Below are 12272 nucleotides of genomic sequence, written 5' to 3' on the forward strand. Positions count from 1 at the left end.
TTGGGTTTGGGAACTTTGAGCAGAAGACTTAAACTTGGGAAGTGATTACTAGGTCGTTTTACCAAACATATGCAACCATTAAAGCAGGGCTACCAAAAGAATGATTTAAAAAAAGGGGGGCGGGGAGCAAGGGAAAGAAGTGAATATGTTGTTGGTCAGAAAAGTATCAATGTTGTCATTATGGAAAAAGTAGAAATCAGAAAAAATTTCAGTTTAGTGTTGTTTTAGTTTAAATTATTTTATAGTTTAATGGACATTGCAAGGATGGGGTGGGGGGAGCAGAACATCATCATATTTTCCAAAACTATGTTCTCTAAAGGTTTTCATTAGGCCCTGGTTCCAGCTCAGCAGAGCTAGGAGGCAGAAACAGCAGGACTTTAGGAAGGAGGATTAGCCAAATATCGGTAGCTCGGATCCTTAATTAACTGAATTCATTTCTCTGAGTTCTGCTCCTCAGAGAAAGACAGTCAGATAGATGTAGGCTTAATACTTCCTAATGAAAGTAGCTCGTTTGGTGACTATCCTCATTAGTTAAAGCAGTAGGTTCTAGTACTGAATTTATTTTTCTTTTAAAAATTGTTTATACACTTTTTAACATAAATTTATACATATGACAATCAAAACCATTTTTAAGACATCTTTATTGGAGTATAATTGCTTTACAATGGTGTGTCAGTTTCTGCTATATAACACAGTGAATCAGCTATACATATACATATATCCCCATACCTCCTCCCTCTTGCATCTCCCTCCCACCCTCCCTATCCCACCCCTGTAGGTGGTCACAAAGCACCTAGCTGATCTCCCTCTGCTATGCGGCTGCTTCCCACTAGCTAGCTATTTTACATTTGGTAGTGTATATATGTCCATGCCACTCTCTCACTTCGTCCCAGCTTACCCTTCCCCCTCCCTGTGTCCTCAAGTCCCTTCTCTACGTCTGTGTCTTTATTCCTGTCGTGCCCCTAGGTTCTTCAGAACCATTTAAAACCTTTTTTTTTTTTTTTTTTACAGTACAGCCTTTTCCTTCTCTTTTCCTTTTTTGTTTACCTCTTACCCTCTCTCCTCTCCACTCACATCAATGCCCATGCTGCCCACCAGTAATCCTACATACTACCCAGTGTGTATGCTGGAAAACACACACGCACACAAACACACATACACACACGCAGGAATGATATTATATACACTTTAGTGCATCTGCTGTTCTCATTCAGTACCTCATGAGTACCTGTCCAAGCCAACTGTATGGCTCTAAACCGTTCTTTTTAAGGCTACAAAATCATTTCATGCTTTAGACGTACTATTGATCTAATGTGGATATTTTCCCCCGAGGCTTCATTTATCAACTGTGCTATAATAAGCTTTCTTGCACTGTAGCGTTGTTTCTTTGGGATAGATTTCTAAGAGTGAGGTTGCTACATCAAAAAATAGTGTAGTTGCTCTTTTTTTCTCTCTCCTTTTAAACAAGATTATGCTAGACGTTCTTATTTTGCAAGTGACCTTGAGCACTCACTTCTCTTCCCTGGACCTCGTTTCTCACTGTAAAGCAGGCGTGTGGGACTATAGATGACCTTGAATGTCCTCTGCAGCTTGTTTTAAACTTCTCTGCGTCTGCACCTATGCCCACTGCTCTGTGTTTTGCTGCAGTGAAGTGAAAATCATCACTGCTGCTGATTCAAGAACAAGCGTCCTGCCTGTCTGAGTCTCAAGATTTTGGGCCTACATTTTGCACACAGGCTAGTTACTTAGCTGAACCACTGATTTCCAAGTACAGACTCTTCTGAAATGCTATAGTGAGGGAAGATTTCCCTGATTAGTTTGTGTTTCCTTGACACCCGCGGTTCAAATGAGAGCTGGACAGTGAAGCTGATTGCAGAGTTCTAAGATTCTGCTGTGTACGTTTAGATTTACCTTCATCTAAACAGGACACACTCCTAGCAGCCTCTTTGATTGCTTTTTCAGGATGCTCCCAATTTTAATGAGGATAAATACTTGATTTTTGCGTGACCACACCACTGAATGAGGAGGGAAAATGTTGCACAATGGTTATCTACTTTGTCAGGCTTTCTGTTCTGTGCATGTCTACCCATAGTAAAGCTTCTGGACCAGGGAGAAAGAACTGTTTTATTTGCTAAATCTAAGGGGCTTCAAACAGATAATTCTTGCAGTCTGAGTAATAACAATTGCTTATTGCAAGAATACCACGCAGCCAACCTCAGTGTAGGTACTTCACACGCATACTCTCATTTAATCCACAAACAACCCTTGAGGGAGGTTAATACACATTCTTATTATCCTCATTTTACAGATTGAGAATTTCCCCGCAAGGTCACAGAGCGAGGAGGTGGTGTAGTCTGTCTGCAGAGCCCACATTCTTAACACAGAACAACACTGCAGTGGAACCGGCAGTAGCAGACAAGTGGGACAAAAATACTGCATGGCTTCTTGACTATCTTATCAATGTCACCTGAAACCCACACTGAGCACCCCGCACCCACCATCTATAGAAGTTTCAGATGTTTATGGCTCCCATAGCAAAATCATCTGATCACAGATACAGACTGTGGACCAGAGTCAACGCAGACCGTGGGCTCAAATTCTGGCTCTGCCCTCTGACCTTAGGCAAGTTTCCTCGCCTTTCTGTCAAATTGGCCAGGCAGCTGTTTCTCACCTGCTGCCCTGAGGACGAGAGGAAGCTGGCGCCGCAAGCGACAGGCTAACACCAGAGCCAGGGCTTGTAAAACGCCGTTTCCTCGCCATTTCTCTCCTCCTCTAGTGTGGAGGAGGGCAGCATCTTGAAGGCAAAAGGCTGCCCTCCAAGCCCTCTCCTGCCTGGGTTCCAGTTTGCCCCCGGTGTCTTGGCACAAACACTGCCGTCAGGGCTGCCACGGGATGGCCTCCTTTTCAGTAGGCTCCCCTTCCCCTGCCCCCCCATTCTGCTGGGTGGACAGGGGTGTTCAAAAATAGCTATTTATTTGCTTAACTGCGGGGCGGGGGGAGCAGAGTGATCAAGGGCAAAATCAATTACTATTTTTCATCTTTGACAAAGTAATTAAGGCCATAGCGACTGGCTGTTTCCGACCGAATGGCTGCTCAGCGACGGATGCGGATTTACGGCCTGCTCGGCGGCGGCGCTCAGAGGCCGATTATCACTCCAAACAGGCGGCGGCGCAGGGCGTGGGTGGAGGCCCGCAACCGCAGGACTTGAGCCTTTTCTTCTTGTTTTTCTAAATACTGCGGCTCACTCCTCGGCGCTTCCCGAGCGCTGACACCCAACGGGGCGCAAGGCCGCCCCTGGCCTCCTGCCCCCGCACGCTCTCTCTTGCCTTCGCCCCCTACCCGGCTGCCAGGCTGGTGCCCGCCACTCCGCATCCGCGTTGGCTTCAGAACAACCCCTCTAGGTCTCCCCGCTCCGCACTCTCCCTCCCCTCTCCACGCGGCCCCTCCTCTACAGAACCTTGCGACTGGAAGTGGGGGGAAGGTGGGAAGCCAAAGCAGTGCCTCTGCCAACCGCCTGCAGCCTGCGCGTCAACCGCCTTTGAAGGACCTGACGCACGTCGGGCCCCAGGAGGGAACCGAGTGCGCACTTGGCGAGGGAGGGCCTGCGGGAGAAACGTCAGACCCGGGGGACTGACCCGGGGCGCGGGGCGGCGAGGACAGCAGTACTCCACCGCCTCTGCGCACTCCTTCTCGCTCCAGCCCGGGCAGGGACGTCAGTGCGCCCCGGAGCATCGGTGCGCTGGCTGGACGCTCCGCTGGCGCCGGGCACTTGGTGCGGGCGGCTCAAATGCAAATTGCGAAAACTGACTTTCGAAGTCGGGACTCCCTCTTGGAAGTGGGCGCAGGGCCCGCCGAGGGAGGCCTACTCTGACCTAGGGGCGCGCTTCCTGGCGCGGAAGTCGGGGGGCTGCCAGGCCTGCCCTTTACAGTTCTCGCATCCTGGTTTGGCTCCTTGGAAACTGGGGACTGTTTCCGAAGAAGCGCCCAGCAGAGCCCCTCGGCTTTCCCCGTGGCTGCCAGAGTCCAGGGTGTTTTCGAGCGCCCACCAGGGCCGAAGCAAGCGCCCCTGTGGGACTCCTGGCCCCGCCTTCTCTCCTGACCTCCCCCAGAGAGAGCCCACCACAGTCCCACCCCATCTCCCTTCCTGCCCGCTCCCGACCTCGCTGGGTTTGCCTTAGAGCGGTCCTCTAGGGAGGGCGCGATCGGCCCCCAGACGGCCCTGTGGGAGGGTTTGGGAGATTCTCCAGGGCTCGAAAGCGACTTTCTGAGCCTCAGTTTCTCCAGCTTTCAAACTGGGAGTTTCTCAAAGGTTGTTGTTAAGGCTAGATGGGGTAATTCATGGAAAGCCCCTGCACGATTGTTCGATATTGAGAGCTTAATAAATATTAAAGCGACAATACAAAGCGGCCCGAAGCCCTCAAGGAAGCTCACAAGGAAGGTCTCTTCAGGGAACCTGTCCTCCTTCCATAGTCATGCAGACCGTGGGTCCCTAGCCGGCTGCCCCCGGAGGGGCCAGGGGGCAGAGTCAGTGAGCTGAGGCATCCGCGTGCGTTCGCGCAGCTCGGAAGGAGGCGGGAGGGGCCCGGCAGTAGCGCTCTGGGCGCCCACCGCAATCTGCCGCCGCAGCCTCGCCTGCTGCCGCCGCAGCATTGTCCTCCCGCCGCGTGGGGACGGCCCAGTCGAGTGTGACAGAGCCGACCCCGAGGCAGTTGGCAAGGCTGCGGGCAGCAGGGAAGGGACAAAGTGCTTTCCGTAGCTCCCCATTTCCGAGGCCTGGAGTTGCCTGAAGGAGCCCGGCCAGAAAGGAGAGAAGGGAAGCGTTTTGATACGAATCCCCTATTAGTCTCCAAACTACACCTATGTAAAGGTGTTTTCCCTTTCTAATGATTATAGCCATTGCTTTGTACCAGCAGGAAAGTCCATCTTTCTATCGCCACGGCCACCTCCACCCCAGCCACAGAGCAGTAGAACGTCCTCTGGTGGCATCTCGGAGGGCCAGCCCTACCGCCTGGTTGCAGCAGATGGTGATTTGGAGGGTCTATAACACCTTGTGCGTCCAAATCATTCCTGGCTCTGGTGAATTTTTATTGAGAGGGCTAGGAAGAAAGAATGGGTTTCCTGTGACTTTGAAAGTGACCTAAGAACCAGGTCAGTGTTGGAAATAATTTCCTTTTTACTTATAATATTTTCAGAGGAGCTTAAAACATACAATAAGAATAGTGCTAATTTTACTCAGGGATTTCTCTTAATTGTGTTAATGGAGATAAAATAGAAATGCAAACACTAGACCTCAATTTTTAAGCGAAAACGTAGGATCTCTCCAACACTGGTTGGCTGGGAGGGTGGGCTGTGGGAATCTGAAGTCCCACACGCAAGGTTGGTACAGCCTTATAAATGCAGGAACCGTGCGTACAGCCATTGCAGAACTGTGTCGCTTCGTGAGACCCTCGATCTCTTTATAGTAATATTGCGGAATCCGCTGCCTGCAGGTTTGGAGAGGTGGCAACAGGATCTAGCCGAAGAGAAAGAGGGAAACATGACAGTGATTTAACTCCTTCCTCTGAGCCCACCTCAGCAGCCCAAAGCGCTCCTCTGGCGGCTGCGCCTCAGCTTGGGTGCAGTGGGACGTGTCCCTCTCATGTTTCCCTTAATTAGGAGGAGGCAAACTTCTATCATTCCCTCCCGCCTGCTTCGGTTTAGTAATCAGACCCACATGAGTCACGCCAAACACGCAGCCCCCTCCCGACCGAGTGACAACTGGCCAGCGTACTCTCGGCTGTTGTCCCTTTAAAACTCGAATCCAAGGAGGTAATGATTTATCAAACTTGTCTTATCAAGAAAATGTCAAACGAAGGGCACCTTGCTTTGCACTGACGCAAACCTGGCCTTTCCCAAGGAGATATAGAAAGCGCCTCTCTTGCTGGAGCCGAACCCAGTCTTGTCAATAGCTGGTTTCACTCTCTGCCTTCAATCTATTGCCTGTTTCAGACATGGTGAGTGTTTGCTTTTGTTCTTTTAAGAGGAGAGGGGGCTGCGAGGGTAGGAAGGGCAGATTCGTTTTGGATATTTCTTTTTGAAATGTTCTGTGCATTCTGGAAGGCGAAGGGAGCGCACATTGTACTTGTGAGCATCACCTGGGGTCGGAAAGAGGTTTCCGAGGCTGTGGAGCTGAGAGGTTGGAGGTGTCTCCCAACCCCGCTATTCTGGGAACTGTCCTTGGTGCTGAAAAACCAGGTGCCGGTACTGAAGAGAGCTGCTGTGGGTCCTAGAGGCTATTGAGATAAGAATGCTGGCTAGAACTGAGATACTTAGATTTGGTGCAGATTAAAGAGTTCTGATCTGTGCGTTTGTGAAAGAAGGTTAGACGAGAGGTGTGTGGTTGAGGTGAAGGTAATAGGATTATTCTTACAGTATAATAGTAATTATTGGAACGAATATTTACAAAGCCCGGAAAGATAACACGCGGGGAGAAAGTGGATGGAGAAAACACCGCTGACAGTTATTTTCATTTGAACCTCAATTGGGAGAAAGCAAATGAAAACTAGTCGTGAGTTTTGGTTCCCAAGCCAGTGGAGGGGCATGGATATTAAACTCGTGTGAATAGTTATTCGTGGGGAGTGGATCAAAAAACTTCTCAGGTTCTTTTACATATCTGGGAATCTAGAAATGAATGTAGGTTGTGTAAGATAACTCCAGTTACTACCTTGTGTTTGAAATCTGGTTTATTACTGTTCTTGTGGGGTTGTTGTTGCTGTTATTTTGGTCGTTATCCTTATTCTTGCTTTTGCTACCTGGCGGGCGGGGGTGGGCTTTGGAGCGCTGGGATTCGCACAACCAATTTGGCCTCAAACACTCGCAGGTGCCCGGGCATCAGCTTTTGTGGCCGCAGCTTGTTTATCGCTTATTTAAAAAAAAAAAAAAAAAGCAATGTGCATTGTTGAATGACAAAGGAAATGGGGCGGAAAATTAAAGAATCTTTCTACAATGGTGATGGGAACGTGGGCACTCTACAGTCGTGATGTGAAATCCAAAGAGGGCAGGGACCTCATGGCTGTAGGGTGATTTCCGCCCTCCGCTTCTCCCCCCTCCAAAAAACATTTCTGCCTCTTTCCTTAGTTCACCTTCTATCAGGGAGGAGAATATTAGTTTCTTTATGTCATCCAGTTATCCACAAGACGGACAGACTGAGAAATAATGATTACAGTTTTTCTTGGAGAAGGAAAAAAACAATCCAGATTCCCATTTGTTCTCTAGATATTATGTCTGGACCTGAGTTGTGAACATCTCTATAGGTAGATACAGGTATTTTTAAAGCTGCCGTGACTTTTTTTTTTTTTTTTTTTTTTTTTTGCACGAACTTCACATTATGTTTGCAGGATTGCGGTGCTCCCAAGGAAATGAATAAACAACCAGCCAACAGCCTGGAGGCGGCGGTGGCGCTGGGCCACCACGATGGCTCGTGCGCACCCAGGACGAGCCCGGAGCAGGGGCTTACCGCGGCCGCCGCCGCGCCGCCGCCGCGTGTGCCAAGGTCCTCTTCCACCGGCGCCCAAACTTTCCATTTCCCCGACGCGCGAGCCTGCGAGGCCGAGCGGCCGGGAGTAGGGGCTTGCAAACTCGGTAGCCCGCGGGCGCCGGCGGCCTCGGCGGCTCTGCGGGACTTGAGCGAGGCGCACGGCGCGCAGGCCGCCCCTCCTTCAGGGGGCGCCGGGCCCGGCAACGCGCTGCATTGTAAGATTCCGGCCCTGCACGGCCCGGAGGGGGATGCGAACGTGAGCGTGGGCAAGGGCACCCTGGAGCGGAACAATACCCCGGCCGTAGGCTGGGTGAATATGAGCCAGAGCACCGTGGTGCTGGGCACGGATGGAATCACGTCCGTGCTCCCGGGCAGCGTGGCCACCTCTGCCGCCCAGGTAAGCAGGTCGCGCTCGAGCCGCGCTGCCTTCTGCTCCCCAGCCGCGCGAGAGGCGAGCCAGGCCGAAGCGGGTGCACGTGTGCTGATGGGGAGACCGGATGGCAGAGCCAGGTGATGGATGCGGGAGGCAGCTTTGGGGCTTCGGAAACTCGCACTGCGCTGGGGTCACTAGTTCAGGGCGCGAGGGCTGCAGCGAAGCTGCCAGAGGAACTGCGACCTCAGGACCTGCCGCTACCTGCCCCCTCCCAGCCTCAGTGGTAGCGGAAATCCAGGTGCAGACTCATTAAGCAGTTGAGGCATTTAGATTCTTGCCCCTTTCTGCAGACAGAACCCCCTCTTGCTAATGACTGGGTCTTTGTTTTTTTCCAAAACAATTCTTAATTTAAAAAAGGAGAAGAAAATACAGAGAAAAACCTGGGGGAATAATCACTTAAGTCCTGTAGGCTTTGCACTGCGAATTACATTTATCACATGAGAGCTCATTTGATGAGAGGTGGCTTACATGAGGCCAGTACTGAAGTTTAAGCCTCAGAGCCTATATTTTCCAAAACCTGGTACCTAACTTTGTGTATAAATATATATTTTCTTAGAGTACCTCTCTCAATTGTATGAGCCTCAGGCCCCAAAAACCTGGATTCACCTGTGCATTTGATCCTTTACGCTCAACCAGAAGCATGAAAAGCCCACAAAGCAAATCCCAGTCCTGAGTTAGGGATGAGGCAGCTATTCCTGGAGGCCCCCCTCCCATATGGACTTTTGTCTTCTTCCATCTCCCTCCAGTTTCTCTCCCTCCTTCCCTGATTTCTTTCCTCCATCCCCTTTCACATACTTTAGCTCTTCCTTTCCCATTGCCTGCCTCTACTGCTATCTCCTCTCCTCCCCTGGGCTCAAGGGCTAAGCGTGTGTAGCCAGTGGTGGACTCTTGAACCAGAACATCTGCCTGTGTGAGATCTAGGGTATGTATAGCCCTTCTCAGTTACTCTAGTGTTTGTACACACACACACACACACACACATGCCCACACAGCAAGAGCTCAGCTGTTACAATAACTAGAAATGGACATAAACTTAGGCTTTCCCGCTCGCCCTTGCTTTTGGGGTTCACCTCTGGAGCGTTTGACTGTGTGCATTAACAGCAAGTGACAGCATGTGCCCAAGAGTGTGACCTCAGGTAGAGGCAGAAAATTTGTTCCGCATGCCTTGCTTAACCTCCGCACTGCGGCAAAAGGGCTGGAATCCCCACCCTTCGTAGCCCCGGAAGAATTGAAGTGGGGTGGTGGTGGCTGGAGGTGGTCTGTGTGTGGGAGGAGTGTAGTGGGGTTATTAAAGATGTTCAGTATAGATCAAGCCCTGCCTTTGCCTATTTTCAGCTCTGCCCATCTTTCGGATTCTCGCCTTTCTGACACCCACCTCGACCCTCCTCCTCTCTCCCCAAGACTTCCTTCCCATTTGGGCAGCTGCTTCTTTACCCTCCATGGCCTGTGGAACAGTGTGGACGTGCCAGGTTGCTAGAATGAGGTGGAGGGTGACTGAGGAGGTGGAAGCTGTGCGGTGACTTGGGTCCCTGGCAGCTTTGTGTGGTGTCCAGGTGTCCTGAACATTTCCCAAGTTTATTTGAGGTGGCTTCACCTCCAGTTTTTTCTGCTTTCCAGTGAGGCATTCCAGAACCAGGGACTGCCCCAAGAAAGCATCTTAGTGTGAGCTTGGAGAGGTGAGCTCCAAAGATCCAGAGACTGCGGGAGCTGGGGGGTGCCTCAGGGGACAGATTCTGAGCCCCTCAGTTTACAGATGGGGACACAGAAGCTCAGCAAGGGCCAGTGGCTTGCCTGGGGTTATCCAGCTGGGACGATAAAGTTTCGACCAGAACTCAAGGTTTTCAATGTCCTGTCTCTTTGCATGTCTGTTTCTCCATTCTTCCTGTTGTTTCACCCCCGCGTCCCTCTCCTTCCCACCTCCCTTGCCCCACTGCTGAAAGGTGCCCCCTTCAGTGAGCTGACCAGGCAGGTCCTGCCCGTAGGCTTTAGAGAAAGTGAGGCAGGGGCTCTGGCTGGCTTCAGGCATTGCAGCTCTCCTTCTGGCCTTAGCATGGGGTCCAAAAAAAGAAAGGGCTGAGTAAGGGGTGTGAGGAATTTTGGGAGGAGGGGCTGGTTAGGGACCTGCTTGCCGGGGACTCTAGGCATGATATTGGGGGCCTGCTTGCCAAATGAACTCTTGGTCATGGGTTGGGGATGGAGGGACCTGCTTGCAATCCACCTACAGTTCAAGGTTTGGGGAAAGCTGCTTGCTGGTGTGATTTGACTGCAGGGAGAGAGGGGTTCAGGAGTCTATTTAGGATGGCTCTTCTGATCAGAATTGGGAGCCTCCTGCTGACAGACTCTCTGCAGGGTTGAAGGGTCAGGGCCCTGCTTGTAGATGCATCCTCTCTTCAGAATTGGGGTCCTGCTTGCCGATGCATCCTCGGTTGAAAAGTGGGGGCCTGCTTGCTGGGAAGGATCCTCAGCAGTGGGGGAGGGGCGGAATGGGGCCTGCTTGCAGACCTTCCCCGGGGCTGGTATCCGACCATGTGCTTTTCCGCCCCCAGGAGGACGAGCAAGGGGATGAGAATAAGGCCCGAGGGAACTGGTCCAGCAAACTGGACTTCATCCTGTCCATGGTGGGGTATGCAGTAGGGCTGGGCAATGTCTGGAGGTTTCCCTACCTGGCCTTCCAGAACGGGGGAGGTATGGCTTTTCCGCTCTTTCCGCCTGCGGCGTGGCGGGGCGGGCACTTGTGGGTTGGGGGGTGACACAGAGCCCTGGGACGGGGACCGAGGCTGAGAGGGGAGGCTCAGAGCAGCCTCTTCACACTCCAGTTCGTCCCCTGTGGGCATCCGTGTGAAGTCGGAGGGCAGGAGCTATTGAAAGAGGTTGGCACTAGATCCGGGAGGCTTTTGTCTGGAGATGGAGCTCAGAGAAGAGATGGGTCCGCACGCTTCCTCACTGGTCCAGCTTGGGGGGCTGGGCCCTGATTCAACTGAGCCTTGGTGCAGGGAAGTTCAAATCCTAATTTAGCCCACAGGTATTTCGGTACCCGACACACTCCCCACACTTAAACAACTTTAGAGCCAGGAGCTGTGCGATCCTGGACGCTGAATTAAGGAGGCTTTAAGATCATAACCTGGAAATCCGAGCCTACATAGGAGACTTTGGGAATGGGCGCTTGGGTCGTGCAGAACGCAGGATGCAGGCGAACCAGGAGTGGGGAGAAGAGAGGGGCTGGGGGTTGTGCTGTTGAAAATCTATTAGAAGCACCCCGCCACACACATCCTCATGGGCACAAGCAGGGCATATTCTGACTTTAGCAAAAATCGTTTTGCAAAAACGGTTTCCGTTTCATTTGTCCTCACTGGGTGGAAGGAAAACCGTTTCTACAATGGGGAGGACGCCAGTTAGGCCTCTAGGGTCCTCTCCCCTGCCCACCGAGGAGGGACCCGGCACATTCACGGTCTCCTTTGCAAAGCGGGGCTAAAGTGACAAGTCAAACCCCCTCTAGGAATAGGAATTTGCACCCAGGATTCCCTTTCACAGCTTCTCAACTGGACCAAGGAGACCAGAGCTGCGCCCCTCACTCCATCGGGTTAGGCAGCTTAAGTTTGTTTGTTTGGTTGGTTTTGTTTTTTGATTTTGGTCTCTCGGTGCGCTCCAGGCACAGGGACAAGGGACAGATGCAGCCCCACGTGATGATGAAAACGGAAAAATATGTTAATACCCTCCCCCTAATTCCAAATTAGGACACGTTGACAAGTATTTATGAGGAGCGCAGAGCGTTCGCAATCAGGGGTGCCCCGGAAACAGAAGAACGCATGCTGGCCACACACATACGGGCGCCCCAGCCGTGTTACCCCTTGGTTCTCTGCAGGGAGTCCCCAGACCAGGGTGCCGTGTTAAGCTTTACAGTACCAGGAAAGGGGGCGGGCACTCAGGTTGAGGGTGGGAAGGGAGTTCCAGTCCAGGGAGTGCGGCAACTTTGCAGCCCTGCTGCTCTCCCTGCTGGACGAGTCAAAAGGGTCCGTGCTTTGCTCGCCCGGGATCTGCGATCTGCAATCTGCGAAGTGTTGGGCTGCGCAGGGAGCCGGACGCTGGGAGGGTAGGCAACCTCGTCCGCACTGCAGCTCCGGGCCCCTTCGCGGCGCGGGTGGAGAGCTCGCTTCCTCCCTCCCAGCAGCAAAAGAGAAAGATTGCGCAATCTACATCTTTCTCGAAAACCCATTCAGGAGAGGATGAAGCAAGAGCCCTGGTTTAAAGCAAGAGCCCTGGTTTAAAGCAACAGCCCTGGTTTTGCCCCGACAGGAAAGGCCCTTCCAGCAGGAGGAAGAGACT

The 12272-nt window shown here is 51.9% G+C and overlaps 1 protein-coding gene and 1 long non-coding RNA gene across 2 annotated transcripts in view; both read left to right on the forward strand.

The window, feature by feature from the left end:
* LOC109552252 (uncharacterized) overlaps nucleotides 1-4387 on the forward strand; it is a 36155-nt gene extending 31768 nt beyond the window's left edge. The window contains exon 3 of the long non-coding RNA XR_002179059.2: nucleotides 2309-4387. This is a non-coding gene — a long non-coding RNA (uncharacterized lncRNA). The remainder of the gene's footprint in view (nucleotides 1-2308) is intronic.
* Nucleotides 4388-7118: 2731 nt separating this feature from the next.
* The window catches only part of SLC6A5 (solute carrier family 6 member 5), a 57389-nt gene continuing 52235 nt past the window's right edge, over nucleotides 7119-12272 (forward strand). Inside the window, exons 1-2 of the mRNA XM_033862636.2 lie at nucleotides 7119-7913; nucleotides 10496-10634. Coding sequence (XP_033718527.2) covers nucleotides 7398-7913; nucleotides 10496-10634 — 655 coding nt within the window. The 5' untranslated portion in view covers nucleotides 7119-7397. The remainder of the gene's footprint in view (nucleotides 7914-10495; nucleotides 10635-12272) is intronic.

The sequence above is a fragment of the Tursiops truncatus genome, chromosome 8 (genome assembly GCF_011762595.2).
Source record: "Tursiops truncatus isolate mTurTru1 chromosome 8, mTurTru1.mat.Y, whole genome shotgun sequence".
Lineage (NCBI taxonomy): Eukaryota > Metazoa > Chordata > Mammalia > Artiodactyla > Delphinidae > Tursiops > Tursiops truncatus.